Here is a 20,006-nt window from a genome sequence, read left to right on the forward strand (position 1 = left end):
ACACTTTGTTCTTTTTCACTCATTTTAAACTAAGTCTGTATGGTGAGATGCCTACCTTTCTGAGCTTATAGAATAAATGAAAACACAATCGGAATAAGGTCTCTGACCCTTCCCAAATGCAATTATCATCTTTGGTGTTTTAAAGTTAAAAATTCTATACTTTTACTAGGAGAAAATGGATGGATTTAATTGCCAAAGTGTCCTTGTAGTAAAAGAAAATACGGAGGCAGATCCCCTTCAATCTCTTAAAGGAGAGAATGGATCATTAATGGGCAGGTACAGGCTACCTGAAATCATAAATATTATTGGCCCAGCCTCAGGATAAATGAGAGCACCTTTGAAGCAAACAGCAATTTGATATAGTCCTTTAAGGACCTTCTGCCAACTGAGAATTTGTGAAACTTTGCCTCCTTTTACCTACTGCCTCCTTCCAGGACAGCATTTCCCAATCTTTTCCATCCCATGGTGCACTTAAATTTTTAAAAATTGCAGTAGACCACCCGCTCCCTCTGCCCCCAACAGATAATATGGCCACTGCTACTACCCACTGGCCCATGCTGCCATGGCTCCACAGAGCGGGGGTGGGGGGGAGGTGAGGGGTGGTGCATGGCACTGGCTGAAGCCACTCCCCACCGGGAGCCACACCCCCCCAGAGCATTACAGACAGACAGGCACACAGACAGATGGACTAAGCCCGTTATATATATATATAATATTTCATTTATTCATTTGTGTGAATTTTCCAAAATTCCACGGCACACCTGTTCATGTCTGATGGTACACCAGTGTGCCATGGCGCACTGGTTGGGAAACGCTGCTCTAGAACAGGTTGTCTGCAGTGGGAGGAGGGAGAGCGGGTGGCAACAGAACCTTCTCCTACAGCTTTACTCTGGCTAAAAGTGGTGACTGGGATTTCTCATCTGGGGGACCCTAGGCCAGACACCAGTCAATTTGATCTATGAACTTAAACGTGTAAATAAGAACTTGGTTATACCTATACCTATTTAATGAAAAGTACAGTAGACATTATTAGTCATAACTAGGAGCACAGACAGCATCTGTCTTTTTTTACCACACCCATATTCCAGGAATCACTACAGTATTAGAAAATGTATTAAGGTACTGAATAAGAGTATAGGCCTTAATTAATAGGGGTGTGCGAAGTGGGCTGTATTTGATTTCAATTCAGATTTGGCCCGATTCATTGATTTGGATCACTGTCCTGATTTGATTCAGCTGAATCTGAAGATTCGATGCTTATTCGGAGAATCAGCGATTCGGTCATAGACACAACTTTTAAATTTTTTTTTTACGTACCTCGAGGTACCAGGCACAGCTTGTGAATGCTGAGATGGTGGGGCAGATGGAGCGTCCCACAAGATTGTCGGGAGACCCCCTGCGTGCTCAGTGGCAGACCCAGAAGCGGACTGGAAGTACTTCCAGTCCACTTCTATGTCCACCACTGAGTGCACTGGGGACACCCCCCCCCCCTTGCTTCCATGGGATGATCCATTCTCCCTGCCATCTCAGCGTTCACGAGCCACATGGTACCTTGAGGTATGCAGAAAAAACATTTAAAGCTCTGTCTATGGCCGAATCATCGGATCTCTCTGAATCTCTCCAAATCGATTCAGAGGGTTCTGATTCAATTTGGAGAGATTAAAGGGTCTCCTGATTCGATTTGGATTCAGAGATTCAGCCACCAAATTGGGCCCAATCTCCACTGAATCAAATCAGTGACTGAAGCTTTGCACAGCCCTACTAATTAATGCCATTATTAAGGTTGTTCCATTGGCTTCCAGTTAGGTGTTAAAGATAATGTAAGCCACTCAGATAGACTGGAGGACTAGGATGACTTGAAGATGTATATTTCAATCCTCTGTAGCTTTTATTATTAAACTATATATTTTTGGGGGTCTCACACAGTAAAATGGGTCATGTGGATCACAGAATATGAACAGGAAAAAATTAAGTGTTTTGCTTTTACCAGGTTCTGTGACCCAAGACTTCCATTAAAGTAAAAGGGTGTCTGACAGGAATGCCAAGACAGAATTTGACTCATGTTTTAGAAATTACGTAAAGCCGTAAGATACTGACAAAAGAGATGTCATTCCAAATGCATGGCTAATGAACTCCTTTCGTTCACTTAGTTATAAAAATGCTTAACATCTGTAACTTCAAGAATTTTCTCTAGAAGTACGAGAGATAATGCAGTGTCTGCAAAATCAATTTGGGAGAGGGGAAGGAGGGGATGATTTTTTTTTCCCACCATCTGATCAGTTCAACATTAATCTGTTTCTCTTTGAGCTGCTGTGTTGTCTAATGAAATTACTGCCATTCTCAGCTGTGGGCTGGATCCCCTGACTGGATCGCTTTTCTCATTATATGCTTAAAATTACTTACATGTCAAAATCCTACACTGCCCTTGCCATCAACCTTAGCATTATAAATAAGTACTGTAATGACACGAATGTGATCTGAGTGGTAAGGATTCTGGCAAAAGAGTAAAGAACCTAGAGCTTCCAGCAAATTGTTTTCCTAACATGAGTTTGGGGGCTGCTTTGCTCAGATACTAATTACATAAGTTACATCAGGATATGGTCAGATCCTTTATTTGTTAGTAATATTTTGAGCTTAGAGGATGGGATGTAGCAGCAACATCCATCAACACCCATTTTTAATATATTTCAAGCAGTATTTCAAGTGCTGTCTTTTTGTGATGGCATCACACATTGCTCTTTGAACCTAAGCAAATCCTGAAATGGCCATTTGTCTCCATTTACCTTAAGTAGGACTGGATCAAGCCCTTTTAATGAATCCCCCACAGACACCTTAGTAAGTATGGTAGGGTAAGCATGAAGCTTCAGTGCCTTGCTCTACATTTTGTCTTTTGGGGAAGGTGTGAAACAGCAATATTAATTTTGCTTTGTGTTTTCCCTGTGGCTTAATATCTCTATAGCCTGCTTATTTGGAATCCTTTTAGTAAAGTTAAAATATTTATAGCAGAAAGTATTCTTTTCACTGAGGTATTTATGATGCCACACAATTAAAATGAGATAACAACAAGTATATTCACGCACAATATATTAGTGTAAAGCACAATTTTTACATACTGCAGGCTGAACAACCATCGTGAATGGACTGTATTATCACTGCCCATTCATTCTGGCTGAATAATTTTTTTTCCATTGTGAAGAAGAACAGAACATATAATTTCTTTTTTCCTTTTTGTACCATGGATAATACTTAGCAAAAACTGGAAGAGAAGGATAAGAAGGGGCATGATTAAAGTAATAGATAAGATAGTTTGGGTGCTTCTATTAACCTACCTTATAATACAAGATCAAGAAGTAGTCAATAAAATTAAAAACGGCAAATTCAAACTGTGAAAAAGAAGACAGTTTTTACACACACTGCACTCAAACTGAAAAGATGTTATACATTCATGTGGATAAAATTAATATTCAGCATTAAAACAGTAACTATTGAAAAAATACAAACTGCCTGAGGGCCAATGTCCATCTCTTAAGTATAGTGTCTTGTATATTTGAAGGTTTTGTTACTATACATGCTTTAAAGATGTTACTGTATATGCTTAGAAGCAGGATCCTGAAGTGGACATATCACTGGTTTGATTCAGCATGACAACTATGTTGTTCCCAACCTTATGTATTTGCATACAGTTTGTGTGTGAGCAATTGCTAAGTACAGTACCATTATTACATACCCCTAACATTGTTACTGCAGACTATAACCTTTGTGGCCTAAACCTGAAAATGTTACTTGCAGAACTTCCAACTAAAAACAATAAGATGGTAACTACTTCGGGTGGTCCATTTGTGTGCAAAGTCCTTTGGGATTAAATGGGCACATCTATGCATTCATTAATGTTCCCTAATTAGTGCACATTTGGTTCAGTGCATAGTAAGCATCTTGTGTAGAGACATCCAATGAGTGTTACATTTATCTCTTTCTTTCCCGCAGAAACTTGGATCAAGATGACTTTTGTATCAGAATTTCTGAAGCAGTCCTGGTTCATGGAAAATCAGGAGCAGGACTACATTGTAAGTACTTTAACCCTCCAGAGCACAAAGTTTATTTACAAGTGACTTTATAAGTACAATTAATATTAGCATTATCAGAAAGTAGAAGCAAGTGACAGTGATCTATGAGGCTTTGTTTTATTTGTTCAAGGAAGGCGGTCAATAACAAAGTGCCCCTGAAAGCAGAATTTCATCCAAGATATTTCTAGCATATAAACTTAAGCTAGCAAATTCAGTAACAGGTAGCTCAATAACATTTTTATCCACTACCTATTTGGCAAGCCATTTCAGCTAGTGTAACAAAATGTCACTCTCTAACACTGGTCATTAATGTTAGAAGAAGCTAAGCTAAAATGAATCAGTCTGACACGTAAGGAAATGTGGACATCTAAAACTAGGGGATACATGAACCTAGATCAGACTGCTGTAAAACAAAGGATGAGAAGCCACAAATCTTAATTTGTAATGAGAAAGAAGAAAAGATGTAATCCATATATATATGTTTCATTCTTAAACTACAAATGTTGTATCATCTGGACTAAAACTGTTTAAGGTGGAAAGATTCTCTGAATATCATATATAGACTATCAGAGTGGAGTACTGAAAATCAATTTAATAGATTTATACAGACATATTTCTTTCTTTGAAGGAAAAAATATGCTGCAGACCCTCCAGTGTTTCAATGGTGAACGTAATTACTAGTATCATTGAAGAAATAAACTTTAGTAGGGATGGAGATAGCACGGGATCCTCACTGCTGGCTGAACTATGGCTAGTCAAGGACCAGATAGGTGGGCTTATTTTTGCTATTCTCCAGTTTTGTGTCGTCTCCAAGCAGCAGCATTTTGCCTACAATCCCTTTTCCTTAATACAACACCTTCTTTCCACGACCAGCAGCCAGAATTATTTTCATGACCAGGTGCAACAGCTGAGAGAATTTTTCATGGCAGCCGGAGGGTGCATCTGAGCAACTGTGTAACTAGGGGTGCGTGTGTGGGGTATCGGCCTCAGGCACCAGCTTAGAGAGGTGCCAGAATGGCGGTTCCCCAAGAAATCCAAGTCATGGTAACAGCAGCAGCAGCCAGGATTTTTGAATCTTCACCTCTACCCACCCCCTTCCAGAGCTCACCACTCCTCCCCTTTGCTGACATATCTGTATATGTTTAGAAACAACACAAGCCTGATTTGGGGATAATAAAAAGCCATCCAAACAATTTGCTTAGTTACATAAAAATATTTTCAGGTATATCAAGCAATTCATTTTGACTACATGAGATATCTGAGGTGTGTACACCCAGCACCTTGGCTTCTGTGGGCACTTTTACATATGCTCCATGAGTGTGTGTGTGGGGGGGGGGGGGGGGTTCAATTAGAGTGGTTCTGAGACCTGCTCTAATTAAAGCACCACTGCATGTCGTGTATCAGCACTCCCATGCCTAAAATAGGGGCACTTGAATTAAAGCTCGTCAAATCAGCTTTAGTTCAAGCACCCCGCTGCCATTTTTAAGTGCAGGAATGCTGATAGATGAGACACAGGAGGTTGTTGGAGCATGGTATTTGCCATGCTCCAGTGGACTTGATTAATCAAGTCTGGTCCAATGAGCTGGAATACCAGCTCATTGGAGCAGTCTCTGCGATTATGTGTAGGCTGTACGTTTAAAGTCATTCTCATCCACAGTTCATTAAAATATATATGCTAAAGATAGAGAAAAAGTAAAATAAGACAGAAGATCCTGAAAACAGAAGACTAATTTTATAGGAATTTGCCTGCTAGTATTTTAACCAAATTAATGTTGTGCTATCAAAACTTTATAATATCTTAGAACCAAAGAGCTTACAGGATTTTAGAACCAAAGAGATTTATAACTAAATATATCACACATGGATTTCAAAGCATTTCACAATAATTAATTATTGAAACATCACAACACATCTGAGTTAAGTAACGCAAAACTGGGTGAAGAGAAGCACAGCAGAATTAAGAACTGCTTTGGTTTGTCCTTTAACTAGTTTACCCAATAGTGATTTACATGGAGTTTCTTCTGATTTGTACTGGTGCTATGACATCAAAAACAGGCTCTGTTCACAAAGGGAATACTGCTTATCCTACCACTTTAGGCAACTAAATTCAAAATACAAAATCCTCAGAATTCTACCAAACCCCGGATAGTTCTTCAAGAGTCTAAACTTCTGCCAATAATTTCTACTCTTGGGCATATACAGAACACAGACTGTGGTACAACAGGCCTAACAACATGTTATGTTCGCAACATGCCTATCATCAAATAAAATGGGGAAGGAAGAGAGGACCTGGAATAATGTCACACTTCCTCTCCCCTCAACTTTACCCAATAACCCAGAGATTAGATCACTCACATGTGATATAGGAGACCTGGGCTGAGTTCTCTTTTCTGTCCCATATGGAGCAGAAATTTGAATCCAGAAAAGTGCCCTGGGATACACAGTATTCTCTGTTGTGGCATTCTCAGTTTCTCTTGTTGAAGGTGTTCCACTTTACATCAATAATTAAATAGTCACATGAGCAAGGAGTGGATTCTTATTGATAAGCAGAGTTTATTAGCTCATGCACAACACTGTACTAACAGTTCTACTTCTGGCTTCAAAGCTGGTATGCGCAGTGCTAGCATAGAGTTTGTTTGTATAGACAAACTCTCAGCAACTTGGCCAAGATTACACATCTAGTCAGTGATATAACTTTTACTTATACAATGCACATGCTCGGTACTTTGTCCCTCCCTTGGTAATGACAGAACAAAGGGATTACATTTTGTTTCTTGATAATGGCATCAAGATCCACAGTTCTCTCTATTAGGAAATCTGCAAAAGGTTCTTCTTTACATAAAAAGACCCTCTTGTAAATGACCAAATTTTGCTTCCTTTTAGAAACATTCAAAAGGTGGATCTGCAGTCCATTCATACCCTAACTTCAATCCATCATCTGATGCTGCTGCACTGGACCAAGCTATGACTGTTAAGGGTAAGAGCAATAAATAAACCATACAGTGTTAGTTTTTTCCCTTAGAAAAGCTGAGTCTATACAACAGCAAGCAAGATAGCACACCTCATAAAATATCTAAAAACCCAGTAAGTCATCAAAACTACTGTATTTCTTTTGTAGCACATGACAAAGACCCAAAGTGGTTTGGATCCCTTGACTATATGTTCAGTTTCAGGTTTTTGCATTTATTGTACCCGGGTTAAATATTTAATTTGTAGAGAATCAGAAGAGCATCTTATAATATGCCAAATTAATGCTTTGGATTTGGTTTCCATGAAATGCCCCTTAGAAGAAACGGTTATGCTGATACTGTGCTAAATATATTTATTTAGCATATGCAGTTTCAACATATTGTTTCAGGAATATTAAGGTGATGTCATCACCAGTTTGAAGAGCTTGAGGGCCCCAGGTAGCATAATAAATGGACATGAGTCAACAATGTGGGGCATGGTTTGAACTTGTCCATGAGGACATTTGTTGTCACTGAGAACACCCCATTGGTATAGGTTTGAGGCACAGTGACCCTGTCCAGTTCAAAAATGGTTAACTAGCCAATAACGGCATGGCTAGTTAAATCCTGGTTGACTGACTGTAGGGTCAGAGATGCAGTGGTGATTGATTGGTGCTTGTGCGGACTATTCTTCATGCCATCGAGTAAGTAAGGAAAAGTCAAAGGATTTTGAAAGGGTGGACCATATAGGACATCTTGAGGGAAGCCAAGCTATTGGTGGGTGGAATATGTCCCAGTGCACTGGCAGCATAGGATTATCAGAGTTTGGCTACATTCACTCGAGCATTTGTATGGTGGAGATGAGGGAGAGCAATTGTACTTAGGCCTGGTAGCCATGTGTGGAGGACCACCAGTGGGGTGATCACCACTTAGGGAAGTTGTAAGCTCTGGGGGAGCTTGTTGGCTGAGCAGCAGGGAACCCCCCCCCCCCCCCCCCCCGGAACCATTTTAAGGAGGAAGGTGTGTGTCAGAGCACCCATCCCACTTTAAGAATGGGACCAGGCAGCAGGCAGGCGCAGCCCAGTTTTGACGAGTGGCCATCTTAAGACTCAAGCCAGCAGGACTGGAAGTAGCAGTTGCTGCCTGGTGCTGAGGAAGGAACATCTCCCAGCGGAGCTGCTGCTCTGGAGATAGCACAGAGATAAGGGCAGGAGCTAAGGGGTGTCTTGGAGGCTCCTGGTCCCAGGCATGACCTAAAACTGCACCCTGCTGGGATAGGAAGGCCTGGTGTTCCTGCCTGTGGTGGGGCAGGGACACTGAAATGCCAGGTTCAAGGACCATCCCGGTAAAAGGCGGGTCAGGCTGCCTAAACTCCTGCTTCCACCACCCGGTGGGTTATATGATAACAATGGAGGGAGTAGTGGGGCCAGGGACATCCATATGGGACACCTGAGCCCATTGGGGTGCAAGACCCTGAAGGGGAATAGTGAAGCCCAGGTAAGCTTTGAGAAGCACCTGAGTCTGAAAGGGTCAAAGACCCTGGAGATGAGGCCAGCTTAACTTCAAGAAGTGCCAGAGCCTGAAGGGGTGGAAGACCCCATGACTGGAGCAGTTGAGGCCCCGAGAGAGGGGGTGAGCAGTTGAGGTGCTGGGGAGAGGGCGTGAGGCATGGGTATGAGGCATTTGAGCAGCACCTGAGTCTTCAGGGGTGTTTGACCCTGGACCCCAGAGTATGGGATGCAGTAGGGAGTGGTAGTGGTGCAGCCCAGTGAGTGAGTGGCATGAATTGAGGCTCTGAAGGCAGGGGTTTGAGTGGAGGCTCTGCTAGCATGGGGACCTGAGTTAGATCCAAGTAAGCCTTTGGGTACCTGAGGCCACAGGTGGGCCGGAGGCTGATTGGAGGGCAGCAGAGGAGGAGCCATGAGGAGAACAGGGGGAAAGCCATCAGCCCCTTGATGGAGAGTAGCTGGAGGAGTTATGCAGCCATGAGACCAGGGGCAGAGTCAGCACAGCATTCTGAGAACTGCCCAGTGCTCACTCAAATGAGGGTAGCGGGAGATGCCCAAAAGGCTGCAAGCTTGCTGGCCGGGGAGTAAAGAGTAGCAAGCCTGAGGACCCTTCAGGTGAGGTCAGGGTGAATGTGGTCCCTGGGAGAGAGGGTGCAGTATGTGTGAGGCCCAGGAAGGGCAGGATGAAAGAGACCAGGTGAGAGCCGGTGCAGAGTGAGAGGCCTTTGTGAGAGGGAGGTGGTATGAGCGTAGCCCTAGTAGGGCAGAGTGGAAGCGACTCAGTGCTGTGAGGAGTTGGGCCCAGCCTCAGGTCGGATTTTATCACAGCTGTGAGCAACTTCTGCAAGGCTTGGGATGCAGTACAAGGGTGGTAGGACCTGCATACATAGGCCAAGGAGAACAGGGCATTCAATGGGCAGCCTCCCGCCTAATTAAGATCGTAGATTACTTAATAGCAAGGAATGGCAGGAAAGAAAGGCAGGAGGTGTGCCCAGAGACTGTGGGAGACCAGCACCATGTCTGGCTGGGGACTTCCACCTTTGCACACCTTGGGAGTAGAGTTGGGCACAATGCGCCGGACAAGACACATTGTAGCATGCAGTTGGGTGTCCATTGTGCTAAATATTCAATTGCTGTTCTGGCTTTACTGAAGTTCACATTGGATACTTTGTGACTAATATCAAAGTTTTTAAATTAAATTTAGTCAAGTTAAACATGGGTGCGGTATCTAACATATTGTTAATATTTGATTAATTATACTTTAGAGTAGTTTTTGTTACTCAGAACATTTCAATTACGTTGTATATGCCTCTGCAGCAGATGTAGATTTCAGTGGCTTACTGGGACCTATTTACTTGCCTCCTTGACTAATCATAACTATTAACTATGACAAATCATAATGATTTTTTTTATTTTATCTTTCATGTAAATGTGTCCAGCAGAACATTGCAGGGAATAAAGTATATCAGGATTTGATTAAATAACTAAATGGGCATAGTATCAAGCAAATGGGATGAATTACAGATGTGATTTGCAATATTTATTTTTCACCATGTGCAGGTGTGGATGAAGCAACCATCATTGAAATTTTGACTAAAAGAACCAATGCGCAACGCCAGCAGATCAAAGCTGTCTACCAGCAGACTAAAGGAAAGGTACAGCAAGCTCCTATTTATACAAAACTTGAATTTCAGGTTTTTCTTTGTTAGACACCGGGGCCTATGTAGTTTAGCTTCCTGCAACAAAATATTACAGTGAATCTTCCCTATTTAGTGGCTGAAGTTTGTGCCTTGGGCTGATAAAGCTGTACTGCAAATATGCTGAACTCTTAGATTTGTAATGTAATGGTCTTTTGGCTATCTGGTAATTGTTTTGTGGCAAAATCTAAGACCCTGATTGCAGGATCTTACTTTGTCCCACTAAATGCCACTGGACTGCTTTTGCATCACTGGGAATTCAGAGCTCTTGCTAACACTTCTGCAGGCAATCTGTTCCTCATGGAATCATGCTCCAAGATACCTGTCAGCATAAGAAAAGGAGAGGAATTAATGAGTTCATTTCTGGGGTGTTCATACAGCTGTCAGTCTAATGGCAAATAGACAACAAAACATTAGGGGCTGGACTATGACTGGCTCAAGCGAAGGTTTTGGCTGTGGGGAGATGCATCTTGCATATGGGTAAATTTGATGATATCTGTGATTTGTAAGAAGTTTTGGAGGTGAATCTCTCCATGTGCATCCATGGATGCTGTTGGTATCAGTTCAAAAGAGTGATAAAGGATGCTGGTAAGTAGCCCTACCTCACTTCCACATCTGCCCACTGAGATGCATGCCAGTCCATCTTAGTGAGTGGTATAGACAGCACAATTGCTTTATGCTAGAATGGAGAATTCTATCATCTCTACAAAAGGTTAATAGCTATTCACTTTCCCTACAATAATCCCTAGTTCATAGACTGAAATACTAATTTTCATGTGTTGATTCTTTAAACATCAAGTCTTTGTCCCTAGGATAATTACAGAGACCAACAATCAAGTTATTCCCCCTGAAGTGACTTTTAGAGATTCCCTAATAAACCCAGTCTAATAAAGTGCCTCTGATTGATCTGTTTCCTGTCTTTCTTTTCAAAATACCTCACTGTGGTTTTTACAGCTAAACCTCCTACAAAGGAAGCCTCAATTTTACAATTATGCTATTTTAATAAGACCTAAATTAAAACAGAATTTTAAGAGCTTAAAGAGCTTAGTGCTTTACATTATTGAGTATGCAAGGACTGGTACAGAATCAGACACAGAATCATAAAAACACTGATTACTGAAAATAGGATTATCTAATATTTGGATTATTTATGGAACCAAGCAGGAAAAAAGTCATCACAATTTCTGTCTCACTAGACATGACAAACTCTCATTACAATTAGTATGGCCATGTGTTTGGAAACACTTTGCCTACACTGAAATACCATTAGATGAACTCATTGCTGCTAGATACAGTGAAAATATGGGCTTACTTCTGGTTGAAAATTAGGTAAGTAGTCGTGAAGAAGTATGTTAAAATTCAATGCTAACCCTCAACCAGTCATATTTCACATTGCCAGGTTATGTATAATCGTAAAACTTCCTTTATAATATGCTACCCCCTGTAGGTATAACTGAACAAATCCAAGACCACCTGCAAAAATGCTTATGCAAGCAAGTCACAATCACATCTTACATTATTTTCTGTCTTTAGAGCAGTATATAGGAAGAGAGAGCACATTTGACCTCTTTTTTTTTTTAATATCACTCAAAATGTAATAAGTTAAAAGTTGATAAGGCTTGCAAAGCTTGGAATATCCTCCTCCTCTCCCCACCCCCACCAGTAAGGAAGGGTGAAAGTTTTCTTTACCAGTAGGTGAGAAGTATTGCTTATAAGTCATGCATCATACTCATTTACTTATGCTTCAGAATTATAATTTTTTTAATATTTCCCAGCTTACACAATTGTCTCTCTTACTTTCTAGTCTCTTGAAGAAGCTCTGAAAAAAGCTCTGAAAAGCCAACTTGAAGATGTTGTTGTGGCTCTCTTGAAAACTCCAGCTGAATTTGATGCTGAAGAACTCAGGGCTTCCATGAAGGTATGGCAGGAATATGGCAGCAGAACTCTCAATTTACAATCTCCTTTTAATGCTACCCTTGCTTTAGTTTCAGTATATGTATATTCTTATAGTGTCTGTGATGGCAAATAGCAAATGTGAAATGTAGTGATTCCTATTTCTATTTTCAAAATATTGAATAAGATCACTCTCTGTTTTATTTATTTCAAGTTTTGTCAAGATGGATGATGTCATTGCTAAACAGTTCCAATATAGCACAAACCATTTTGATTCACCTCTTCAGACACAGATTTCTATTTTCCATATTTTCTCATATACCACACATACCTTTCCCCAAAAATTAGCCTTCCAAAATTGGGATGCATGTCTTAAGTGAGGAAGATAACTTGTTTCTGCACAAAATAGAAGCTTAGAGATGCAGCAAGATAGCTGTTGCTGCTTTTCCTTCTCTTCCATCCAGAAGCCATGGGGAAAGGAAGGGTGGAGTTCAGCAAGAAGAGATCCAGGGGGAGCATGCAGTGGTATGGTCTTATACCACCATCATTCTTTCTCCCTCCCAAAATTTCAAACCTACTGACCAGCAGCACCAGTGGCATTTCTATTCACGTAGTGCTGAGGGGAAGAAATCAATTAATTTTATTATAATATCTACCTGATTACTGTTAATGGATCTTCACTCCACAGGTGTTAATGACCCACTCTCCTTTTTAATGCTCTTGATGTTTTACTAATCAAGCTACCTTTTCTTCAGAAATGTTGCTGTCTGTAAGTTACTCATGGTCTCTGTCTCCATGCTTCATAGCCCTACATTCCTTTTCAAAATCCTAGTTCCTCCAATGGAGTCTAGTCTTCAGCAACAGCTGCAGTTTCAGCATTTGGCTGAACAGCTAAACACTCGTGACAGTTCAGCTGTGCAAGGGTTAAAACTGTAGTTGTTGCCTGAGCAGGAGAGGAGGGGTGAGTGAACTGAAGAATAGGCTCTGTCTCTTCTCTGTGTAGTCATAATTTTGTTAAAGTCATCCTCATCTACTTCCTCAAGAAAAGGATGTGCATCTTATTTGGAGGTGTGTAATATTCCGGAAAATGGTAGCACTCTCTGGTTCTAAATGACCAGGAAGTAAAATATTCATACTAAAGCATTACCTTTTGTTTTGCTAAGTGCTAGTACATGTTTCATAAAGAATGAAAATACTGATTTTACTTGCATCATTCAAGACTCATCTGAAGATTTAGCCTTTGAACTGGTAGTCATTTGGTAGCCTGAACAAGGAAGATTTCAGGTAGTATATGAAAAAAAAAAAAAAAAAAAGATCTTAATTGCCTAGGGAAAAAAAAAAAGAATCAAATGATCTTTCTTTTATCTTATATCAAACTCATAAAGCAGGTAAGGCTCATTCTGCAAAGTTAAGTTAGAGTCAGGCAAGTACAAATTTTGATGAAACAAAGCTCAGTTTAACACCAGGCATTTTGTGGAGATGTACCCAAAGGCAAAGCTCATTTGGTAAATGCAGCCTTTGACAAAGGTGGAACAAATGATACACACTTTTGCTTCAGTCAGTTCCCCATAGTGTTCATTAAATTACTAATTTTTTTTTTTTTTTAAGAAAATGTAGTTTCCTCTACCATAGTCCTGCAGTATGAGTCTTGCCCATAGGCTGTTCAGTCCTTTTAACATCTCTCTCAGGAGCTACTGGATTAAATATGATAAAGAGGAGTTATAGTAAGTCTAAATGATAGGATGGGAAGAAATGCTTATAATTTCTGATTTATTGGGAGGTTTGAATTGCTGCATATGGCTCCCAGCTGTACTATACTTTCTCAGATTTATTCCTCTATAATCAAGGGCATTGATATTACAGCTATCGCGTGTGTTTCTGTGCCTCTTGATATTGTGTTTCCCTTGTTAAATAATGTCAGATAAAATTCACTCAACACTTTTCTAATAGGGACTTGGAACTGATGAAGATACCTTAATTGAAATTCTGGCTTCCAGGAACAACAGAGAAATCAGAGATGCCACCAGGGCCTATAAGGAAGGTAATTCATAGCTGAAAAAATTATGAACAGGACATGTCATTAGAGCATATAAAAATTCGATTCAGTAGGACAGGAGAGAGAGTCTTCCCAGCCTCGCTTCCTGACTACCTCCAGAGTAGACATAGTAAGCTTTATACCTTAATTCTTACATGGGAAGAATGGTGGTAATGGTGCTGTACATGGCTAAAAAAGCTGCTAATAAAGTAAGCAGAGGAGCTGGCCTTGCTTCTGGATCCAGTAAAACCCTACAGTGGAAGGAAGAAGCTCATTAACTGCAACAGTTCTGGCAGAGTACCAACAAGTACTGAAAAAGAGGCTTTAGATGCTTTCTGGAATGCAAAAGGCCTTATTGCCTGTTTTTTTTTTCCTCCCTCCCTTAGACATTCACTTTTGGTTCCAGAAATGTAGCCACATGTCTGCAGTGGCTCAAGCCAGATGCTGGGGGACACTTGAACATGCTTCCCTGCTTGGTGGGAGCAGACAGCTTGGACTGCCAAGGCTAGCCCACCCATTCTTCCAGGGGCGGGGAGGGGCATTCAGGGCAGGTGCAAAGAATCCTGGGATTCCGGGGGACTGTGAATTAACATGAATCTGGAGGGGATCTGGGACAGAAGTTTAATAAACTGATTTAACGTAAATCAGTTAAATCTGATGCTACATCCATCTAAGTTTGCCTTAAACCAGTTTTAGTCCTTTTGAAAGTGGTTTATGTACACTGAACTTCTGTTGTGTTATAGATTTGAACCAGTTTGTAATCACTTATACTGCTTTATGTTTAATTTCTGTCCCTAACTGTAAAGAAATTGCAACTAATAGACTGAGTACCTTTGGCTTTTTGCTTATATGGAGTATGTTTTCATTGCACAAAAAAGTGCTATGTAGAGATACCCAAACTAACTTAAAAAAAGTTTTAAAAAGCAGAGTTAAATGACCTTCTTTTAAGCTAGTGCAGGTATCTCTGCATCACTCTGCACTGTTCAGCATAGACATGGTGTCTATTAGGGCTGTGCAAAGATTCAGTCACTGATTTGGTTTGGCAGAGATTCAGCCTGGTTTGGTGGCTGAATCTCTGAATCCGAATCGAATCAGGAGATCCTTTAATCTCTCTGAATCAAATTGGATTCCTCTGAATTGATTTGGAGAGATTCAATGATTCGGACATAGACAGAGCTTTAAATGTTGTTTTCTACCTACGTCAAGGTACCAGGTGGCTTGTGAGTGCTAAGATGGTGGGGTGGATGGAGCATCCCATGAGAGCATGGAGGGGTCCCCAGTGCACTTGGCGGCGGACCCAGAAGCGTACCAGAAGCACTTCCAGTACACTTCTGGTTCCACCGCAGAGCACATAGGGGAATCCCCCTGCCCTTCCTCTGGCTCGGTGACTGGTGCCTTCTGGGTCTGCATTGGAACCCAGAAGTGATTCTGGTACACTTCAGAGTCTCCCACTGAGCATGCAGGGGCCTCCTGCACCCCTGTGGGATGCTCCATCTGCCCCACCATCACAGCGTTCACTAGCCATGCCTGGTACCTTGAGATATGTCGAAAAAACATTTAAAGCTGTGTCTGTGGCTGAATCACTGATTCTCCGAATTGGTATCGAATCTTCAGATTTGAATTCAGCCAAATCAAATCGGGACAGTGATCCAAATCAATAATTCAAATCACTGTCCCCCAATTCAGGCTGAATCCAAATCAAATATGGCCCATTTTGCACACCCCTATTTTCTATCACAGATTGTATTTCTTGTAATTTTATATCTCAAGCCCTTTGTGGCAGAAAGTATGGATAAAATGCACCTGACCAGTTAGCAATTTCAGTTACCATATCTATGTACAAATATTTAACTCGAAGAGTTATCTCATGGCAAGTATACATATAAATATAGGCATGCAATTGAACACTCATAATGAACCCCTGACAATTTGGGTCAAGGGACTTATAAGATGGACCTCAACCAGTACCCTGAGAACTTTCATCTTCTCTTTCTCAAGATTTAAGATAATTTTGATCTGAATCCAAATTTCCCAATTTATCTCAACTAGAAAGGAAAGTAGGCACACAAATAACTATTAACACATCACTTCTTTCAAAGATATTGAATAGGGAAAATTAAGGGAGTAGCTTTTTAATACTGTCAAACAAATATTTAAAAGGGAATTTTGTAACTGTGGGTAATAATTCCCTAGAAGAGACTGAAGACTTCTTTAACACCTCATACCACATTTTTAGATGCTGCATTTTGATTTATTTCAGTGTTTAAAAGGGATCTAGCACAAGACATTATTTCAGATACATCTGGAGACTTTCAGAAGGCTTTGCTTTCTCTTGCCAAGGTATGTCACACTTAAATAATTGTAGTTAATATTAGAAATAAAAAACATAATTGCCTTAAATCATATTCTATTGTATGGACATCTGCTAAAGAAAGCGTGTTACTTGCATATTGTTTAAAGATGACTCAAAAACTAACAATAATTTAAAATATTATTAATAAAAAAATCAATCCATTGGAACCACTAAATAATATTTAAATCTTTTATCACTTATAAAATTGATGAGAGTTTAATTATATTGAAAACAACAACTGAAAGTTGAAGGGGAATGCTCAGAAGTAGGAAAATAACATTTTTACTATACATTAACAAACACTTTGTAATAGTAAAAACAGCTGGAGAAAGGTAGTGTGTGAAAGCTGGACAATTAACCTTATATATACATATTTAAAAGCTAAGAGATCAAATGGTAGAGAAGGGTTGTGTGGAATATACAGGTATCAAACTTGCAAACTATCACAAATTGCGTATAGTAGTGGGTATGATAGTTTTTGTAATGATCTTGTAACCATAATGGTCCAGAAAATTGTATATGACATTTCTAAAAATATTTTGGATTGAAAATTCAATAATCATATTACAGGAAAATTCTTAGTGCTCTAAAACTTTGCATTGAAGGTACACAGAGAAACAAAAGTCCATTGTTGTAATAAATAGAATGAAAATCAATGAAAATGGATTTTTTTTTTTAGGGTGACCGGGCTGAAGACTTTCAAGTGACTGATGATCTTGCTGATAACGATGCAAGGGTAAGAATATATTTCATGTTTTTCTCCAACTGATGTAGTGCTTTTCTTCATCTGATTTAGTTCCATAACTAGTAGCTGGTACCAGCTCCTCTCTCAGGCTGAGATTATTCCATGATCTGCTCTCTCCCTTAAGGAGTTACACTTTAAGACTTGGATGAACTACTTGCCTTGGAAAGTACTATATTCCATGATACATATGCACTTCAGTAACCAAGGAAAGTAATCTGAAGTCATTCCTAGAATATGTAACTACTGGCCTCCATGCACTTAGCTCTTGATTTTGCTCTGCTGCAAGAAAGCTCATCAGAGGGATCTTTTAATTAAATGACAAGATGTAGCAGTTAGAACATGAAAAGAACTGAGGTCTCTGTCCTTCCTAAGAAATTACCTGTGATCGTTTGTTCTTGTAGTCATTCAGTAGAGCTCCCATTCCCTGAGGTGAAAATTCATAGGGAAAGCCTGTAATATCCTGGCCAACTCAACTTCATAATATTCCCTTTTAATTCTACCTTTCCCATTTAATCATAAACCTTTCAAAATTATCGAATGGCTGTTAGCTGGCCATTACTTTAGAAACTTACATGAAGATTTAAATACTATTGAATTTTCCCTTAGAGACTTTTCTAGATAAGTGAGACGATTTTTATCATTATTGTGCGTAAATGCTATGGCTGTTATCACTGAATCAACAGTATTTTCTGGGCTTTCTGGCCTGTGGTGAAAAGTATGTGATCCCTGTTCTGTTCAAGACAGCTCATCTACCCCTGAATGGGAAGTGGTACATTATAGATTTCTTGGTCAACTGGGCACAACTGCTCAGCTCTGAATGGCCTACTGGCAAATCTTCTTTGCTGCCTGGAGATTGGCGGTAATAATGGGGGCTCAAATGTGATTTTGATGGGAGTAGTTTTGGAGAACTGGGGAACATGAGGAAATAAAAGTGGTTCCTGGTTCCTGCCCAGCGTGCATCTCTCCTTTTTATAAAGTTTCAGTGAAACTCCCATCTGAGCTAATTTAATGTTTGCTTTCAGAATTAAGAAGCCTGCTTATTTTTGACACAGGGAGCAACATATCACAATATACTAGAAAGGTCTTCACTCAGGAATGTAAAATGTTGTCTAAGAATATGATTCCATTAAAAATGTTTGGAAATTCCAGTCTTACTGGTACTTAGCACCACTAGCCAATTGTAAGGGGAATCCCTAAGGATAACTACTCTCTGCAGTAGTTTGGGGATTGAAGAAATCTGTGTCACATTATGGAATGTCCTTGACTGTTAATGGAGACGATGGTTCAGATGTTTACCTTTAGGTAACATAGTTGGAAGTAAAGTGTTTGAGTTGTTTCACAATAATGATATATATAAAAGTTCTGTGCTTTACAATAGGCCTTATATGAAGCAGGAGAAAAAAGAAAAGGAACAGATATAAACGTATTCATTACTATCCTTACCACGAGAAGCTATCCACATCTTCGAAGAGGTAGGTTGAATGAAGTTGTCTGCATTAACAGATTTGTATCTTAAAAAGGTTCAGCATATCTCTCTAAAACATCTCAGAAGTATTGAAGTACTGACCTAAATGAGTGCTTCTTGAGACCAATCTTTCTATTCACTTTAAAACGTATTTGAGTGGGGCCCAAAATTAGACAAGCGGCACTTCTACACAAAACATTTAGCGCAGAGTTGACTAATTAACTGCTCAGTAAACATCTTGGCTTTCACACATGCACCCATATTAGGCCACACAAAACTAAAAAACTCTGCAACAGGATAATACTTGTTCTTTGTGCTCAGCAGCACATGTGTAGATGCTGACCCAGCTGGCTAGGGCACAAGGGTGCTTCAGTGCAGGGGCTGCCTGCGGGCTAGGCCCACACTGAAGCACCCTTATATCCCAGCCAGCCCTTCTGCAGCACCTGGAGCTGGGTCATGGCACCAGGTTGGCAGGCTGACTCCCAGGACCCCCTGGCAGCCAGGGCTAATCCAGCCTGGCTCAGTGTGCTGCAGTCTGGGCACACATGTAAACTGCATGCCTGGGAGTTTCCCTGGAGCAAGAAACTACAGAGCAATAAGTTTCACACTAATGGTACATGTAGACATGCCCACTGTGAAACATAAATGTAACAGTTCTGTTTCTGATAGTATTTAAGAATAAGATCCTGAACATTTGTTATTAGAGATGCCATAGCATTCTTCATAAAAGGAGAAATGGAATCTCAATAATTCTAAAAGAATTCCAGGTTTTGGGTAATTTTATTATTACAATGATCTTTTCCTATTGTAATTGGAAAATATGGGGAATACTTTCCATCTTCTGCTCTTTAACTTGAATGTCATAGCAACAGTGCCTGATGTTTCCACTCTACCCCCAACAGGAAAGGAGTTTGTCTCTCAGCAGCAGGTTAAGTGATTGCAAAACACCGTGTGTCAGTACTTTTGGACCTTTGTGGTTAAAAAGACATTTTTATCAATGGAAAGATACTTTTCAATCCAGTGAACAAAACTATACACTTGATAAGATTTTTGTGCACTGATAGTTCTGGCAAGCCCCTTAAATAAATTATTCTTAAGAAATATGTTCCTCGTATATATGCATTTTAGGTGGTAATAATAGAGTAACTGTTGCAGAAGACTGCCATTTTATACTTTAGTTAAAATATGCCCAAGTGATCTTCAAAAGTGAATACAGTAGAAATGATTTGGGCTTACCCTAATTTGTGAAGGACTGCTTATATATAGTACAAGATATAAACCAATCACTATCAATCTGA

General features: G+C 40.1%; 2 protein-coding genes across 3 annotated transcripts in view; one reads left to right on the plus strand and one right to left on the minus strand.

Moving 5' to 3' along the window:
• LOC109280815 (uncharacterized) overlaps window positions 1-20,006 on the minus strand; it is a 163,203-nt gene that overhangs the window by 92,323 nt on the left and 50,874 nt on the right. The window lies entirely within an intron of this gene.
• The window catches only part of ANXA1 (annexin A1), a 28,146-nt gene that overhangs the window by 1,899 nt on the left and 6,241 nt on the right, over window positions 1-20,006 (plus strand). Inside the window, exons 2-9 of the mRNA XM_006277205.3 lie at window positions 3,985-4,064; window positions 6,948-7,041; window positions 10,081-10,175; window positions 12,022-12,135; window positions 14,061-14,151; window positions 16,406-16,485; window positions 17,178-17,234; window positions 18,622-18,715. Of these exons, the coding sequence (XP_006277267.1) occupies window positions 3,999-4,064; window positions 6,948-7,041; window positions 10,081-10,175; window positions 12,022-12,135; window positions 14,061-14,151; window positions 16,406-16,485; window positions 17,178-17,234; window positions 18,622-18,715 (691 nt within the window). The 5' untranslated portion in view covers window positions 3,985-3,998. The remainder of the gene's footprint in view (window positions 1-3,984; window positions 4,065-6,947; window positions 7,042-10,080; window positions 10,176-12,021; window positions 12,136-14,060; window positions 14,152-16,405; window positions 16,486-17,177; window positions 17,235-18,621; window positions 18,716-20,006) is intronic.

Source organism: Alligator mississippiensis, chromosome 3 (genome assembly GCF_030867095.1).
Source record: "Alligator mississippiensis isolate rAllMis1 chromosome 3, rAllMis1, whole genome shotgun sequence".
NCBI classification, from domain to species: domain Eukaryota; kingdom Metazoa; phylum Chordata; order Crocodylia; family Alligatoridae; genus Alligator; species Alligator mississippiensis.